The sequence below is a fragment of the Periplaneta americana genome, chromosome 15 (assembly GCF_040183065.1).
Source record: "Periplaneta americana isolate PAMFEO1 chromosome 15, P.americana_PAMFEO1_priV1, whole genome shotgun sequence".
Taxonomy (NCBI): Eukaryota; Metazoa; Arthropoda; class Insecta; order Blattodea; family Blattidae; genus Periplaneta; species Periplaneta americana.
Genome location: NC_091131.1, coordinates 30,584,308 through 30,603,410, shown reverse-complemented (window position 1 = coordinate 30,603,410; position 19,103 = coordinate 30,584,308). Strand labels below are relative to the sequence as shown.

General features: G+C 38.3%; 1 protein-coding gene across 5 annotated transcripts in view; it reads left to right on the top strand.

The window, feature by feature from the left end:
- LOC138714757 (bestrophin-3-like) overlaps positions 1–19,103 on the top strand; it is a 78,622-nt gene that overhangs the window by 40,740 nt on the left and 18,779 nt on the right. For 3 of the 5 annotated variants that reach the window (XM_069846866.1, XM_069846865.1, XM_069846864.1), the window contains 5 exons: positions 2,010–2,144; positions 6,145–6,311; positions 10,402–10,559; positions 16,323–16,400; positions 17,115–17,267. In XM_069846866.1, the coding sequence (XP_069702967.1) occupies positions 2,010–2,144; positions 6,145–6,311; positions 10,402–10,559; positions 16,323–16,400; positions 17,115–17,267 (691 nt within the window). Of the gene's footprint in view, positions 1–2,009; positions 2,145–6,144; positions 6,325–10,401; positions 10,560–16,322; positions 16,401–17,114; positions 17,268–19,103 lie in introns of those variants that run through there. The other 2 variants (XM_069846869.1, XM_069846867.1) reach the window with 2 other exon arrangements.

The following is a 19,103-nucleotide window of genomic DNA, read 5'->3' as shown; positions in this document are numbered from 1 at the left end:
TTGTTAAATTTTAAGATAAAATGGTACACGTGTAAAGCATTGCACAGTGAGTATTCATGGAAGATAGTTACTCATGTATTAACAAGTTCGGTCCGTGTATTTCGATGATTTCAGGAAAGATTCCTAAGTGATAACGTCACAGGTTATAAAACGATCTGTGATCTTGTGAATAAATTCCACGAGACAGAAGTGTTACAAATAAGAAGCAAAGAAGCCTCCGTACTGTGCTTACTGAGGAAAGTTTGGATGATATTGGATATAATTTAGAAAATTCCCCTGAAAAGTCACTTCGTCGTTTTGCCAGGAAACGGGCGTATCATAAGTTCTGTACTAGTTTCTACAGATCTATTAAACTTAAAAATTATAAATTTACAATGGTGCAAGAACTGCGACTCGATGATCCTGCTATCTGGAGTGACTTTGATGAGCGGATTTTAAACGGAGTCCATGGCTCCAGTCTCCTTTTTTTCTGACGAAGCCCGGTTTCATATCTCGATCCTCCGACTTTATCTCGGAGAACTCCAAAAGACTTGACCGACATCAATGCATCAATCTAAATGTATTGCTTGCAACGTTACAGTATTTCCTATTTATACTATGTGTAATGAATGAAGAATCCTGTTCCTAATTGGTGATTATCGTTTCCTTCCCCATAATACAACAAATAATCTCCTATTGGTGTTATGCCATTCCCATCTAACCTAACCTCCTGTACTCACACAAAGTCTATCCTATATCTAGGTAGTTCCTTTGCTACTAATGTTACCCCTCCTGTTCTATATAGACTTGTAACATTCCAAGTACCAAATCTCAAAACCTTATTCCTTTGCTGTGGTCGTGCCAGAGAATCAGTCCCATTCCGAGGCTTATTTGAAGGATTCGTAACAAGCCCAACCCCCAAGCTGGAGGACCATCCCTCATCGGCTGTTCGCGACTGCTTATTCAATATATTCACAGCTACCCTCCATATCTGGAGGCCGTCTCCTCGATCCGCAACTTGAGAACACGCCGCTCTAGAGTAGGCCTATGCCATTAGGAAAGTCCAGGATAACAGAGAGGGTTTGGAATTGAACGGGTTACATCAGCTGCTTGTCTATGCCGATGACGTGAATATGTTAGGAGAAAATCCACAAACGATTAGGGAAAACACGGGAATTTTACTGAAAGCAAGTAAAGAGATAGGTTTGGAAATAAATCCCGAAAGGACAAAGTATATGATTATGTCTCGTGACGAGAATATTGTACGAAATGGAAATATAAAAATTGGAAATTTATCTTTTGAAGAGGTGGAGAAGTTCAAATATCTTGGATCAACAATAACAAATATAAATGATACTCGGGAGGAAATTAAACACAGAATAAATATGGGAAATGCCTGTTATTATTCAGTTGAGAAGCTTTTATCATCTAGTATGCTGTCAAAAAATCTGAAAGTTAGAATTTATAAAACAGTTATATTACCGGTTGTTCTGTATGGTTGTGAAACTTTGACTCTCACTTTGAGAGAGGAACATAGGTTAAGGGTGTTTGAGAATAAGGTGCTTAGGAAAATATTTGGGGCTAAGCGGGATGAAGTTACAGGAGAATGGAGAAAGTTACACAACACAGAACTGCACGCATTGTATTCTTCACCTGATATAATTAGGAACATTAAATCCAGACGTTTGAGATGGGCAGGGCATGTAGCACGTTTGGGCGAATCCAGAAATGTATACAGAGTGTTAGTTGGGAGGCCGGAGGGATAAAGACCTTTAGGGAGGCCGAGTCGTAGATGGGAAGATAATATTAAAATGGATTTGAGGGAGGTGGGATATGATGATAGAGAATGGATTAATCTTGCTCAGGATAGGGACCAATGGCGAGCGTATGTGAGGGCGGCAATGAACCTCCGGGTTCCTTAAAAGCCAGTAAGTAAGTAAGTAAGTACTATGTGTAATAGGAAAGTAATAGCACTGTGGATAATGGATAAGTGAGCGAAATTTAAAATTCCAAATTTTTCTTCTTTTCAGGATATTTGAAAAAATAGTCGTCTACTGTGACAATTACATCAGTATGATTCCACTTTCATTCGTGTTGGGCTTCTACGTCGCATATGTTGCTGGGCGCTGGTGGCAGCAATACATGGCAATTCCATGGCCAGACAAGTAAGTTATGAACTATATTCTAACAAATAAAATGCGTAGCTAGTTAGATTGAATTTTATGCTCGACCATGCCGAAATGCAGTAATTATACACCTGGTAGCAGCCCTTTAATGCACCTCATTAAAGTACACCTATTCATTAAAGTTCAGGTGTTCCACCAATTAGAAAATACCATTGTAGCAATATGAAAGCGCAAGTATCGATTATTATCGGATATGCGACGGAGGCTGGAAATCCAATACTGTCGCAGAAGCTTATGTTGAAGAATCGATTCAAAATAAAATTGAAATCTCAAATACAATATTAAACTCAGTCGAAAAAAACAACACACAAATTAACATCAATTCACCGTCATCTTCCAGCCTTTCACAAAGCACATTCCCACAAATTCATTTCACCAATTGCACAATAAATCACCTATATTTGAAATAAAGTCAGTTCTGTTACTATAATAATTAGCGTTAATTGTAAATAACATTCAAATAAATTCAATTTGTCATCTCGTTTTTCAATGTCTAATTCAATTTCAAGGTTATATCAGGATTAATGTTTATTTTACTCTCTAGATTATATCAAGGTCAATGTCGAAATTTGTTTCTCGGAAAAAATCAATACTTTCGCATCTGCGAGGTATTGCACAAGGTCAGTTCCGCTCGTCAGTCAGATAAGAATAACATGAATACTTATGAATAATTTCAAGTTAGAAATATGGTCGAGCATAAAAAGTCGTATCAAACTTGGCTATAATGGTAATTAAGACGCTCGTATGAAAATTATGAAACTCGCTTGCGTTCGTTTCATGAACATACTCGCGTCTTAATTACTACCATTATAGGCTCGTTGCATAATGTACTATTTTACAAGTGATATAAGAAAGAAAAGCATGGATTTGTGAACTGGTGAACACCGGGACTATGGATATTTACAAAAATACATTTCATAGATTTGAGATCCAAGTCACAATTAAAATGTGAAGTAGGTTGCAGAAATCATAAATTTAATCTGCAGTGAATGCAGAATTTTCAAATGTTATTCATTTATATACATTCAGCATGCATAGTGTACTTTTCTACTGGGTTATTTAACGACGCTGTATCAACTACTGGGTTATTTAACGTCTATAGAATTTATGACTTTGAGGTGAGGCCGAGTATTCGCCATAGATTACCTGATATTCGCCCTCCGATTGGAGGAAAACTCGGAAAAAACCCAACCAGGTAATCAGCGCAAGTGGGAATCGAACCCACGCCCAAGCGCAATTCCATATCAGTAGGTAAACGAGCTCTCTTCTGAACTGCGATGATGGTTGCAGAGTGTAAATGACATAAGTTTCCAAACCTGTACAGGTGGTCAGAATTGCTCAGTTACGCTTAAAAAACGGTTTTGTGCGTGGCACGTAAATTACGAGTGAAAGACACATAAAATGGAAAACGTAAAATGCGTAAAAATTAAAAGGAACTGGAAGGGGATTTAAGAAAGTGCCAATGATTGCATGAGACGTCAATCTAATTAAATCATTAAAATCAACATGTACATCAATTCCGCGCGAAGGGATTGAAAAGTAATCAATTGAGCGCGAAGCCAATAAATGTAAGCACATCAATTGCGAGCGGACCTTCTCTCCATTACAATTTTTCTCTCTTGTAGCTCGAACATAGACGTTTCACGTCGAAAAACGTTTATTAATAAATTAATCATGTAAAGAGTCTTATTAAGAAAATTTACGTTTAAAATGTAATATAATGAAAGCAGTTTTATATTATCAATACACGAGAGAAAATTAGAGACTTCTGCGTAAAAATTGGTTTAATACGTCAAGTAAAATAAGTAAGGAGTAAATTACCTTTCCAACCCGCCAGGTGCTACAGGATGGCCCACTGAACAACATAACCTGATGATATTTTGTTATAATTGAAACAGTTCGCACAGAAAAAAGATAGTTTTTGCAAGTAATAAATAATAGCGTAATGTTGGGAAATTCGGCCAAACAATTTCACATAACATGAACCAATAACCAAAGGACCAACAGCGAGAAATATACGCGAGAACAGTGAATTTTCTGCACACGAGCATTATGATTCTGACTTAATTTTGGAGTATAAGTTATGTCGTGAGTGCAGTCCTTCAACTTCATCAAATATGCTTTCTGCATTGGATTTCTGTACGTTCAGTGTTTGTTGTTGTTGCTCAAAAATTAAGACTGAGACGGAATTGGTGACTGATCAGTGGCTGCTATCCTATAAATATTTATTTATTCATAATTTTCTTTCAAAGTCAGGCCTTTTACTCCAAACCCAGCATTCCCAAATATTCCCTCTTTTCCGCCTTTCTCTTCATAGACTTCGCATATAACCCATATATCTTGATGTCGTCTATCATCTGATATCTTCTTCTGCTCCGAACTTCTCTCACCATTCGTTCCAGTGCATCATTGAGTATGCAGTTTCTTCTCAGCCAGTGACCCAGCCAATTCCTTTTCCTCTTCCTGATCAGTTCCAGCATCGTTCCTTCTTCACCCACTCTTTTAGCATAGGTTCATTTCTTCTTATTATCTCTGTCCATTTCACACGCTCCATTATTCTCTATATCCACACTTCAAATGCTTCTACCGTTTTCCTTCACTTCGTCGTAATGTCCATGTTTTTGCTCCATACAATGCCACACTACACACAAAGCACTTCACTAGTCTCTTCCTTAGTTATTTTCCTATAAGCACGCAGAAGATGCTCCTTATATTAAAATCTTCCTTTGCCATTGCTATTCTCATTTTAATTTACTGGCAGCAGTTCATGTTATTACTTATCTAATACACCCCAAGTATTTGAAGTTATCCATTTTTTTAACTGCCTCATTTCGAATTCGCATGATATTTTATTATTGAGGGTGATTGTGTGACTTTGTTACCGGTACACATTTTTGGGGATGATAACGGAGATCGCCAGGAGATCAAAAGCAGGATAGCAATGGCAAAGGAAGCTCTTAATACAAAAGGAGCATCTTCTGCGGACCTCTGAAAAAAGAACTGAGGAAGAGACTAGTAAGTGCTTTGTGTGAAGTGTGGCATTGTATGGGGCAAAAACATGGACATTACGACGAAGTGAAGAAAAGCGGTTAGAAACATTTGAAATGTGGATATAGAGAATAATTGAGCGTGTGAAGTGGACAGAGTCCAGGGGCGTATTTTGCGGGCTACCGGGGCTACCGGCGGTAGCCCAAGGAAATTACAAAAGAAAAAGTTTATAATATAACATAATGTAATTTTGTATTATTAGTTTTACCATAGTAATTAAAATTAAAGTAATTGTTAGATATATTTTGTGTAATAATAGGATCAGCGGTAGCCCAAACCCTTTAACCAGTATACGCCACTGGGACAGACAGAATAAGAAATGATGCTGAAACTGATCAAAAAGAGAAAAAGAAATTGGTTGGATCAATGGCTGAGAAGAAACTGCCTACTGAAGGATGCACTGAAAAGAATAGTGAACGGGAGAAGAGTTCGGGGCAGAAGAAGATATCAGACGATAGACGACATTAAGATATATGGATCATATGAGAGACAAAGAGGAAGGCAGAAAATAGGAAAGACTGTAGAATGCTCGGTTTGCTGTGAAAGACCTGCCCTTGGGCAGAACACTATGAATGAATGAATGAATGAACGGAGTTCATTTTGAATAACTTTCATATAGGAGGAACCCATTTCCTGAAATGTTTCGTTTTGTAATTAGAACGTGTCAGAATGCTTTCTCTAACCACAATTTTTAATGTACTTTGGGGTAATGGTGAATCTGAGAGCAAGTCCACCAGTGTGGAGTAATGGTTAGCGTGTCTGACTGTGAAATGAACTGGTCCGGATTCAAATTCTGGTTGCGGCAAGTCACATGATTGAATTTTTTCCGGAGTTTTCCCTCAACCCATGCACCCATGCATTTGCAAAATCTGTTCAGTTCGTGACACACAAGGAATTTTAATTTGACTGATATAAACTTTTGTTTTCACAGGCTTATGCATTTAATTGCATTATACATACCTGGAAATGATGAGCATGGCCGAATGCTTCGACGCACGATGATGCGCTACTTGAACCTGACTCTCATACTGGTTCTCCGATCTATCAGTTCTGCTGTGAAGAGACGTTTTCCCACACTTGAACACCTCGTAGAGGCAGGTACAGTATGCAGGCAGGTGAATGAATCAATTCAAACTAATAATTCATAAAATGATGCAACTTCGAAATTGTAGTCTATACCTAATGCATGTTAATATCGCATCTCATTGCGCTATAACTGAAGTTTCAGGCATCAGCACCAATTCTACGTATTCTATGATTACTTTCTCAATGGGAAACAATCACTATGTGGCTGCTCTTATTGCAATTTAAGTTTTTTTTTGTGAAAATAACTCTAGTTCAAAAACATAAACTTCAGGAGAAACAAAAAACTATTAGTATTAGTATTTATTTATTTAACCTGGTAGAAATAAGGCCGTCAGGCCTTCTCTGCCCCTCTACCAGGAGATTCCAACTACAATATCAACAATAAAATTACAATTAGTATTAAATTTACAATTACAATTACAAATAACATTACAATTAGTATTAAATTTACAATTACAATAAAATCAAAGTACGAAAAGATTACCTGAATAATTAAAGCTAGGTAACTAGATAGCTAGATAACTATCTGGCATGGGTGTTGTTGATACTTCAAGTATGAAATTCAACATGCCATTTCTTAAGGTGTTGTAGAAACTTTGGAGAACTGAAGTACATTTATAACTTAAATTGTCTCATGGGAATACATGTGTAAATGTAGGCAACTGTGGACAATGGTTGTTTTAAGAAAAAAATTCTCTGTTGTGGGTGAAGTGTGCATCTCCTTTAATCTTCTGTTTCTTTATTATATCCTGTTTCTTCTCCTTTCGTTGCTTACGTTTCTTCCATGGCGTTACTTCTGCATCTAAAGATGACTCCATAACTAACACAACAATTCACGTGCCAAAATATTTTCTCTGAGGTGGCTTTTGCCGCGTACGTAAGGAACAGTACTGCCAATCTACTACAGTTTAAAATTGTATGGATAAGTGTTTCAATATATATGAATGGGATATTTTTGTACAACAGAAAACAAAAGTCATGACTAACAACTCCAAAATATCAATCACAATAAGAAGCAGACAACTAGACTACGTGACTGAATACATCTACCTCGGCCAACTGATGTCCTTTCACAACAGACGACTGAGCGAGATTCAAAGAAGAATCGGAAACGCATGGAAGAGATTTTGGAGCCTCAGTTTCATTCTGACAGACAATGCTGAGAAAGTGCCAACGAAAAATGGAGAGGAAGATGCTGAACATCACACTCAGACACAGACTGCGTAACGAAGACATAAGGAGCCATACACATCTCAAAGACGCAGCAGAGACGGCCGACAAGCTGAAGAAGAAATGGGCAGGACACGTGATGCGACTCAACGAGAACTGGTGGACATACATCCTTACGATATCGGACACATGGATTGGCAAACGCAACCCTGGAAGACAGAAGACAAGGTGGGCAGACGAACTTAGATCAAGATTCGGCCATCTAGAGTCAAGAACAACGAAAGACCGACAACAATGGAAACTAATCACAAAGTGACTTGCAACCCAAACAGTGACTATTGAACAGTGGACTCTTCAGTGTTGACCAGACAGCATCCCAAACTATTACATTACAAAAGTGACCATCATTCCCGGAGTGGCTAACTGGGAACTGCTTGACAAGCCACCCTGCATAGTCAGAAGGCCCTTGTCCTTCACGGGATTTCGTGGCTAATTCTTAATTCTTATTTTTATAAATTCTACCATCGTACTGGCTGGACAATGACTGTTTTCACAAAAAAAGTATTTGGGCTATGGTTGTTTTATGAAAATTTCCACTCCTATAACAAAGGCTATGGTGTTTTTTCCCTAACAACTAATTCAGTAGATGACCACTACAACACGCTTATCATATGCTTAATATCTCAAATTTTCATTTTTTGGACTATGGTTCTTTAAAAAAACACCCTTCAATTGGAGACCTATCTTTCCAAAGGGGCTAAGTATCAGTTTTTCGAATTTTGTTTTATTCAATCTGGGAGAGGTACATCCGTATGAGAGTATCATACTAAAATAATGATCTCTGTCGTAGCACAGATGTAAGTGACTCATTCATACTGTGTTGGAGGTATTTCAACATGCATTTGGCAGTGTTTTTTTATTAATATCTCAGAAACTTGTTTTTAGCGCTCATCCTCTTTGGTAAGATAGAACTTCAATTGTTCTACCGTTTCTTTCAACACCCATGATAAGCAGAGCTATATTTCAGAGTATCCTGCTTGTCCTTTGACTCTACTCATCATAACACAGCCAAAATATTTTCCGAATTTCATTCCGTGCTAGAGTTAACCTTTGTTATTACATTTCATTAATAGTTTTCTGTTCAAGGGCAGGTCTTTCACTGCAAACCTAGCATTCGCCAATCTTCCCTCTTTTCCTTCTTCCTCTTAGTCTGAGCATATGATCCACGTATCTTAATGTCTATCATCTGATATAGGCCTATTCTTCTGTTCCAAACTTTTTCCCCATTCAAAACTATCTCTACTATATCCTTCAGTAGGCAGTTTCTTCTCAGCCAGTGACTCATCCAATTTCTTTTTCTTTTCCTGATCAGTTTCAGCATCAATCTTTCTTTACCCACCCTTTCTAGCACAATTTCATTTCTTTGGAAAACGTATTATGTGTCTTTCACGCGTTAAATTTTATGTTACCTTGGTAACATGTTTCGGCCTGCTATTGGCCATCATCAGAAATGGTTGTTGCTGGTCTTGGCGCCTTTTGTTTTGTTTCCTGTGGGGGTGTGTTTGTGTAGTGTAATGCGGAGTCAAAGAGTGTGCGTGTTCTGAAATTGAGTTGTGTGTTGAGAATTTCATTTGGATGTGTTTTTGTGTTTTTGTATATTTCGTATTCTTCTCTTGTGTTTAGTTTCTGGCTTTTTGGTTGGATGTGTAGAATTTCAATGTTCATTTCTTATTTTGGCTGTTCATTTCACACACTCCATTCTTCTCCATATCCACATTTCAAATGCTTCCAGTAGTTTCTATTCACTTCTTCGTAATGTCCATGTTTCTACTCCATACAATGCCACACTTCACACAAAGCACTTCGGTAATCTTTTCCTTAGTTCTTTTCCAGAAGTCTGCAGAAGAATCGTTTTCTATTAAAAGCTTCCTTTGCATTGCTATTCTCCTTTTGACATGTTATATTACAAACAAACAAAAATTTGCCACCTCTACAATTTTTTTGCAATATTCTGTTCAGCTTATGCATTAATCCAGTCTTTGTGTGATGATTTTAGTACAATATTAGTGCTTACTTTTGAAAAGTCTAGCAAAAAATTCATCTTGAGGCAATACCAGTTCTTCATGAGCCAAAAGGAAAGAAAACTTTCCCTGATAGTCAGTTTACTCTGATTCTTTGTTTGAGAAATCCTATGCAAAATTTAATTTTTTTTTACCAGATGTCACGTTCTCGCCATGAAACAATACTAACAATACCATCCCATCGCACCTGCCTGTAATCATTCTCTTTCACAACAGCTCTGCCAAGACTCTGGAATTCGCTACCTGCTAGCATCAGGGACTGTCGAAATAAAATTGAATTGAAACGCAAACTTACTAGGCACTTGGTCAGTAATTGAGACTCGTTCAGACATTGCTTCTTGTAAATATCTTATCTTATTCTAGCACAAAATATTTCAATATCCTTTAATTTCATCACAATATAGTTCTATTATTCTAGGCTTAATTTGTATTTCAGTGAAAAAAAATCTTTCTTTGTTCTTAACTTCCACAGTAAATTGTCTAGCCTTTATTAATCAGGTAGATCTTTTTATACTTTGAATTCTATTGTAATTGTAATTGTAAATTTAATATTAATTATAATTGTATTCTTCGTATTGTAATTGTAATCACATGGTAGAGAGGAAGAGAAGGTCTGATGGCCTTATCTCTACCAGGTTAAATAAATAAATACTACTAAATACTACTACTACACTGCTTATAAGTGAATTTACGACAGATGCCGTTCTTTTATAATATTATTGTAGAGGTTTCTTTTGTTGAAAACAAACTCGACAATTGCTAATAACAATTAGAATTCCAATTTCAGCTGCAGCTCTTACTTCAAGCAACCCAGTAATAATTGTGCACTGGATTTTTGTTGATGCTGACAGGTTTCATAACGACAATAGAACTCGAGATGTACCAGTCCGTCCCCAGCGTCGAGTTCAACACATATTGGATCCCTTGCACGTGGTTCATCAGCCTGTTGAAAGAGACCAGGAAGACTAATCGCATAACAGATTCACAAGGCCTTAAAATTATCATGGAGGTATGTGGATTTACGTACAAGTTCGAGGGACGCCAATTTGAAGTCCTGTCTCTGAATAAGAGAGCTCAAGGAAAATTCACAGTTCATTTCAAAGTCCGAAATGTAATACGAGAGAGGATCGAAAAGTAATGCACAACAACTTTTTGTGGCAACATATTTAATAGGTAAGAAAAACGAAATAATGCAGAAAAAAGCTACAGGTTTTAACTATTTTTCAACACAGGAATCAAGTCTCTTGACACATTTCCCCCATCGTGACACCAGATTCAATACACCTCGTTCATAAAACTCCGTTTTCTGGGCGTATAACCACTTGCGCAAGACTGATTTCACTTCTTCATTCGAACCAAAGCGTTGGCCTCCTAAGAATTTTTTCATTGGTCCGAAAAGGTGAAACTCAGACTGTGCGAGTTCTGGGCTGTAGGGTAGGTGACTACCGCCTCAATGCCTCTGACATTGGGTGGTGGTGTTGCAGCGGTCACTGGTCGGCCGAGACGTGCTTCGTCGGTAAAATTTACTCGGCCCTCTTCGAAGAATCTGCATCACTTGGAGATGTTACTACGGCCCAGACAATCGGCACCATTCACCTCCAATATCTCCCCGTGGATTTCACTCGAACTTTTTTGTTTTACTCAGAAAAAACGAACTACACCTCGCTGCTCTTCACAAGTAGACGATGCTAGCACACGTTCCATCTTTACTCAGTAGTTACCGCTTGGTCCGCCTGGGTGATAACTAATCGAGCCATTGCTGTCTGTAGCGCAAGATTCAAATTATAGTCCCTTCGCTCTAATTTCCGGCAGCCAATCACATTGCAGGTCGGCTACATTTAAACGTGTGCGTCTTGTGATTCGCTGATGAAGACGTTATGCATTTCCTAAGGCTGGATAAATAGTTAATATAATCGCCCGCCATTTTGGCTCTTTCGTTGGCGTTCGCAGAAAAGACACGAGGACGTTATTTGCCGCTCAATTATTTGCTGAATTATAGTGCGTTTGATTTATTATCATAGGAGCTACGACATGATAACGGTGCGGCAAATAGAGTCCTCGTCTGGTAGCTCGGCAACGAAAGAACAAAAATGGCGAACGATACTCCCTACCTAGACTTTATAGAGCCTTCACTTCCCAAGGCGTAAGCAAAGAGGAGGAGTCACTCCGGGAATAACAGCGTCGCGACTTTTTTTTATGACTATCTGCCAACTTTGAACTTCCTAACCAAAATAGTGTACCATAAACAAATTGTTGTACGTTACTTCCCGATCTCCCTAGTTATAGATAGATAGATAGATATTTATTAGCCTTAGGAAATACAATGATTTCATGGCATCGTCAGAGTGAATACATAATAAATATGCGGTTACATACATGTTATTCCGACATACAAGATGTCTACAATAATATACAAATAATATACAATCAACACATTCAGTAATGAAGTCAATTCTCCACAATTTTCTCCAGACCATTACTTGTACAAGGTTCTTGGTTTCCTTATCTTCTTGGGCAGTCTCACCCCAGACATGAATCAGACAGAAAAGAACAGCAGTAAACACAAAAGGAGATACTAACGACTGTAAGCTAAATTTGGAGTGCTAAACTAAGATACTCATTGACAGTAAAAGGCATGTGGGAAAGTAAAATATGCTTCACTGACTTTTTAAATCTAGCATAGTTAAGGGCTTTAGTTTCAACAGGGAGTTTGTTGTAAAGTCTTATCCCTTTATGTGATAAGCTATTGAGACTTTTGGATAACCTATGATGATTAAAATGTAAATTATTGCATGTTCTTGTGCTGTAGTTGTGATAATCAGAGTTTATTTTAAAACTATCATAATTTTGGTGGATGAAACAGACTGTTTCAAGAATGTAAATACAAGGTAGGGGCAAAATATCAAACTCTTTGAATATTTTTTTACTATCCGAGCGAATAGGTACTTTCTTTATAATTTTCAATATTCTCTTTTGCAGTCTAAACACTTGTGCAAGTTTTGATGACGACCCCCAGATAATTATCCCATATGATAATACAGAGTGAACATAGCCAAAGTAAACCGCTCTAAGTAGTTCCTTGGGAGTTATATTGGTTAGGACACGGAAAGCATAACACAAACGACTTAGTTTATCAGTATGTAGAAACTAGAAGTTATAATGCTCTAGCATTGTAAAAAGGTCTCCAAAGGACAGAATTCGAACAATAATGTTGTCGTACAAATGTAATGAAAACTTGTACAGAGTGCGATAAATACATACAGCTCAATAACTTGAGATAACTAAAGTAATAAGTGCTTCGGAAAAGCATATTTACAGTCAAAATCCCTGATGTATCGGCAACTTCTCTGCTTTAGGTGTATAGCGAGACGATATACTCTGCAGGCGAAAGCTGCATCCTCATACTTCATACTGACGTCATGACTTCGCTCACAGTAGAGTACTATAGTCCCGTCGCTCTTTATTTCCGGCAGCCAATCGCGTTGCAGGTAGGCTACATTTAAACGTGTGCGTCTTGTGATTCGCTTATGAAGACGTTATTTATTTCTTAAGGCTCGATAAATACTTAATATAAACGCCCGCCATTTTGGCTCTTTCGTTGGCGTTCGCAGAAAGCACACGAAGACGTTATTTGCCGCTCAATTATTTGCTGAATTACAGTGCGTTTGATTTATTATCATAGGAGCTACGACATGATAATGTTTAACGGTGCGGCAAATAGATTCCTCGTATGATAGCTCGGGAACGAAAGAACAAAAATGGTGAACGATACTACTTACCTAGACTTTATAGAGCCTTCACTTACTAAGATGTAAGCAAAGAGGCGGAGTCACGCCGGAAAACAGCGTCGCGACTTTAGTATCCGACCCCGTTGGTGGCATTTGTAAATTGTGATTTGTGATTTAATGGAGCGGGAGCGATACAATATGGACGAGTTGATAGATATGCTGTTGGCATATGGGACAAGTGGACGAAATCAGAAACAAGATGCAGTTAGAAAGTCTGTAGCAGCAGAACCTCACACCAGTACGAGAACTGTGGCTCGAAACTTGCATCTGAATCACATGATGGTCCATCGAATTCTTAAACGGGATCTTGGGTGGCATCTGTTTAAGCGATACACTACTCGGAGACTGAAACCTGGTGACTTTGATCGTCGTGAAACATTTTGCGAGTGGTTTATGGAGCAGGTTAGTTTCCAAATCATTACCACAATAGCAATATAGATTTTTTAGCGTTATATTATAAACTTTTCTAATTTTTTAGGTAGATCTTGGAATTCAAGACTTCTTAAGACGAATTTTGTGAACAGATGAGCGCACATTCGGGAGGGAGAGCAATATCAGCGACCACCACTACGCGGACGTCAATCCACATTGTAGGAAGAGGTGCACATTCAAGACCGCTTTTCCATCAATGTTTGGATGGATATCATAAACGACCAGATTTATTGGCCCCAATTTTATCGATGGAAATATCAACGGCGCAGAATATTCTGCCTTTCTGACTGAGCATTTGGGTGTGTTACTCGGTGATGTCCCTCTTGATATTCGAGCGAATGTTATCTTCCAACACGATGATCATCCAGCACACAGAACGAGATTTTCTCAAATTTTTAAAATGGAAATGATCCTCTTCTGTGGATTGGTCTTAACAGTCCTTTACGTGAGTGGTCACTAAGATCTCCAGATCTCACACCTTGAATTTCTTTTTGTGAAGGCAAATGCTTGATAAAATTTACGCAACACTAACCGAAAACAGGGATGATCTTGTGGCAAGGATTACAGAAGCAAGTGAAAATGTCACACCTCCATGCTGTCGAGGATACAAGAAAGCGTTATGAGACGTATAATCCTTTGTGCAGAACAATTTTTATTTACGTTTTTCCTTATACTCGAAGCTTTCGCCTTTAAATCAGACCGTCCCGCTGCATCTCTAAAGCAGAGACGTTGCCGACATATCAGGGGTTTCGACACATTTTTTTTTTTTTTAATTTGAACCTTAGTTTTTCACTAAAACCTTAGAATCACGAAATTAGCCGAGTCTGCCCTACATGTTGTCGTAAGAAGACGTCCTTGTGACCATTTCAATCGCATAATTCAAAACAAAGCAATGTAAAGTACGAGGCGCATCCAGAAAGCAAGTTTCCCTATTAAAAAAAAAAGAACACACACTTTCAGGAAAATATTTATTGGCAACAGGTACAGCAATGTTTCAGCTATTTTTCAACATAGCCACCATCAGAATTGAGACACTTGTCGTATCGTGGGATCAACTTTTGTATCCCTCTGTCGTAGAACTCTGCCGCCTGTGAATGTAACCAGCGTGTGACAGACGTCTTCAGCTCTTCGTCGTTGCCAAAACACTCACCGGAGGACAGGAATTTCTTCTTGGCAAGAAAACGTGAAAATCGCTGGGACAAGATCAGGACTGTAGGGTGGATGATCAAAGAACTCCCAGCCAAATTCCGTCAAAACAGCTGCTGTGCGCCGAGCCGTATGTGGACGAGCATTGTTGTGGAGGAGCACAACACCTGCAGTAAGCATTCCACGCCTCTTGTTTTGAATGGCACTTCGCAATTTTCGCAGTGTTTCACAGTAACGGTCAGCGTTCACTGTTTCACCTTTTGGAAGGAAGTCAATGAGCAGAATGCCCTTCCTGTCCCAGAACACCGTGAACATCACTTTCCGTACCAACAGCGTCTGTTTGAATTTCGTCCTGACCGGAGATCCACTATGCCGCCAATGCTGCTTGGTTTCCAGGGTGAAGTGCGAAATCCAAGTCTCATCGCCCGTGACGATCCTGTCGAGGAACTCGTCGCCGTCATCGTGATACCGTTGCAGAAATGTCAGTGCTGCTCCTAAATGTTGCATTTTGTGTTCGGGTGTCAGGTTTTTCGGCACCCACCTGGCACACACTTTTTTGAACAGCAGGTGCTTAGTGACAATCTCATGCAACAAGGATCGCGATATCTGCGGAAAATGGCTGCTCAGCTCCGTAATCGTGAAGCGACGGTTCTCCATGATGCACTGCCGCACCAGCTCAACACGATCATCATTGATGAGGGACGGTCGCCCACTGCGCTCTTCATCATGGACACTTTGACGACCTTCGGAAAACTGCCTACACTAGCGACGCAGCATCTGCTTACTCATGATGTTCGGCCCATAGACCTGACAGAGCTGCCGATGAATTTCAATTGGCGCAATGCGGCGGCGGGAGAAGGAATAAGAACTTCCATTTCTGACCACTGCTGCCACGCTACTGGCACCAGGCGGGATATGTCCGGCTGGCATATGATTGATATGTCATAGATCTGTTACGCATGCGCAATTGACACGGCTAATTACGTTTACTTTCAAGGGGAAAAAATCTGGAAACTTACTTTCTGGATGCGCCTCGCAATTAATTCCGCTATAGATTTTTTTATAATTTTAATTATTTTAATCGCTCTTTTTAGCTTAACATAATAGAGTCTAATATGAGAGTAGTTTAAAAAATTATGTTGACGGTAAAATAATGTAATGTAGGCCTATTTATTATTTTATACTATTGCCATTATAATGAAAATAGTTGTTTATAAGAACAATACATGACATAGGATCTGAAGATGCCGTAATGGCGAAAAAGTTCGTCCTCTGTAGAAAAAAAAAACTTTATATTTTTAAATAATTGACTAGTCATAAGTCAGTCTTCAAATTAATATAAGTTATAGATGGAACATTAAAATAAATTTCTCGAATAACTGATGATGATTTTCTTCCTCTTCTAGGAGTTTAACGAATTTAGGTCCAAATGCGGAATGCTGTGGAGCTATGACTGGGTTAGTCTTCCTCTCGTATACACACAGGTAATATTCAACAATTGGCACAAATGAGGTATAAAAATTGTGTGTTTCATAGATGTAATTTAGGGGAGGGGTTATGGGAGTGGCCACTCTCCAGTTTTTTCGATTTTTTTTTTTTTGTCTTTGCCAACAGTAATTCAATGTTTTGCTGAGTGAGATCAATTTAGTATGATAGAAATTAAAATCGGTTTTGTTTCGAATCGTTATTTTTCTTTGTAAGAATATAAATACACACAATATGTGTTCTACAGTCATGGTCACTACCATCTCCAAAATGGTAGATTTATGAAATGTAAGTAGACCACTTGACTATTCTCATTAATTTATCATACAGGACGAGTCAAACCTAAGGGACCGGCACTACAGTATGGCAAGCAGATCGCCAGCTCTCGCAGATAACATTCTTGTTGTTTCACGCCACTACAGTCTGGCAAGTGATCTTTTGCATAACTAGTGAATTATTTATTTAAGGAAATGGAGAGAATCTTACATAAATTTTAGAGCAGTTGTTCAAAATGTCTTCCGTTACTCACCACTTGTCACACAGCAATCTCTTAGCTCGGTAAGAATGCCGGTAACTTAGGTTTGCTTTAAGCCTGGCCCAGGACACAATGCGTAGGCTTTCCTTACCAGTTGTTGCGCTACGCTGACGACAAGATTCTTGTAGTATTGTAAGACACTCATTTGAAGTTTCATATTTTTCACTGAATGAAACAGGTAGTGACAATTGCAACATACTCGTTCTTCCTGGCGGCGTTAGTTGGTCGTCAGTACGTTGAAGAAAAGAGTAGAAGCTATCAAATGGAAGTGGATATATACATACCAGTCTTCACAATATTGCAGTTCTTCTTCTATATGGGACTGCTAAAGGTTTGTACGCATTTATTTAATATCCATAGAGACAATTATTTATTAAAATTTAAATGTTTTATCATCTTGTCATGCTGGGTAACTTTCGGTGCTGGACCCCGGACTCATTTCACCGGCATTATCACCTTCATCTCATTCAGACGCTAAATAACCTAAGATGTTGATAAAGCGTCGTAAAATAAGCTGCTACTACTCATCTTGTCAGTAGCTACTAAACATCTGAATTGTTTAAAAGAAGAATAAATTACCGTATTTACAGTCCCGTCGCTCTAATTTCCGGCAGCCAATCACGTTGCAGGTCGTCTACATTTAAACGTGTGCGTCTTGTGATTCGCTGATGAAGATGTAAAGCATTTCCTAAGTCTGGATAAATACTTAATATATAATCGCCCGCCATTTTGGCTCTTTCGTTGGCGTTCGCAGAAAGTACACGAGGATGTTATTTGCTGCTCAATTATTTGCTGAATTACAGTGCGTTTGATTTATTACCATAGGAGCTACGACATGATAATGTTTAACGGTGTGGCAAATAGATCCCTCGTCTGGTAGCTCGGAAACGAAAGAACAAAAATGGCGAACGATACTATTTACCTAGACTTTATAGAGCCTTGACTTCCTAAGACGTAAGCAAAGAGGCGGAGTCACGCCGGGAATAACAGCGTCGCGACTGTACCTACGTAATGGAGCCCCCGTATAATGGACGCACCCAAATTTTTCGCCTTAAAATAAAAATAAAAAAATCCCCGCGTAATAGACGCACAGAAGAATGTGAATCTGTAACAAATGATAGTAGTGATGCTGAACCTGACAGTGAATAAGGCAACACTAATGTTAATAATAACAATAAAGTGTCTTGTCTTATTGTCGCTGTATTCACTGTTACAAGTTATCATTTCTTTATACAACTGCTGCTAACTATCGATCGTCTTAAGTGCGATGTAATCGATATATAAATTAGTCGCGGCCCTTATTTCGTTACATATTCTATCAATTATTTCAGCATTCATGCTGGCGCAGCTTTAATACGTGTTTTTTTTTTTTCACTAAAATTTTTTCCTCGTATCAAGCACCAGCCTAGTTTTTTGTTATAAAAGTAGAAAAAATGGTGCGTCTATTATTCGAGTAAACGGTATATAGAAATTAAAAGGAAATTCAATTCAATATTTATCTGTATGTAAAAGGAAATTGTCAGCATATTTTTAGTTCTAACTACAACAAGTAGAAATACTGAGACGCTTTGAGGCATGTTACTGGAAGTCGAATATGAATTTAATTGAAATATAATTGAGGAGCGTTTTTTCAAAAGTCCCTAAACGCCAGAATATTCAAAATGAGTTTTTGATGGTTACATATCAACATTCATGTTACGCATATCAGTTTTATCAAAAGTTGGTTATTACTGCTGTTATAAGGCAATGAAAACTGATCTTTTGCAAAACTCGATATTCGCTCTCGATAAACGCCAACTACATTATAAGAAGAATAGAATACACAACATACAACGACTAGATAGCATTTTATATTTATATTTTATATTTATTAGGCTCTTTCCTGAAAATATTTGCTGTACATAACTGGAAGTCTAAGTAATATGATACAACTGTTTAAAATAATTTAAAGAAAAGAGCTCTGTTAAATAACTCACATGTGATTCCCCCCCCCCCCCTCCTTTCGAAGATCCTGCAACATAACCACTTGGATGGACAGTACTTATCTATGACTGGCAGGAATTTATTTTGACTCATCATAACATTCTCTGAGTTGGGATCTTAAAATTTTGCTGCTCTAAGCTAGCTACGCCTTATCCAACAAATCGTACATATTCAATATTGGGTT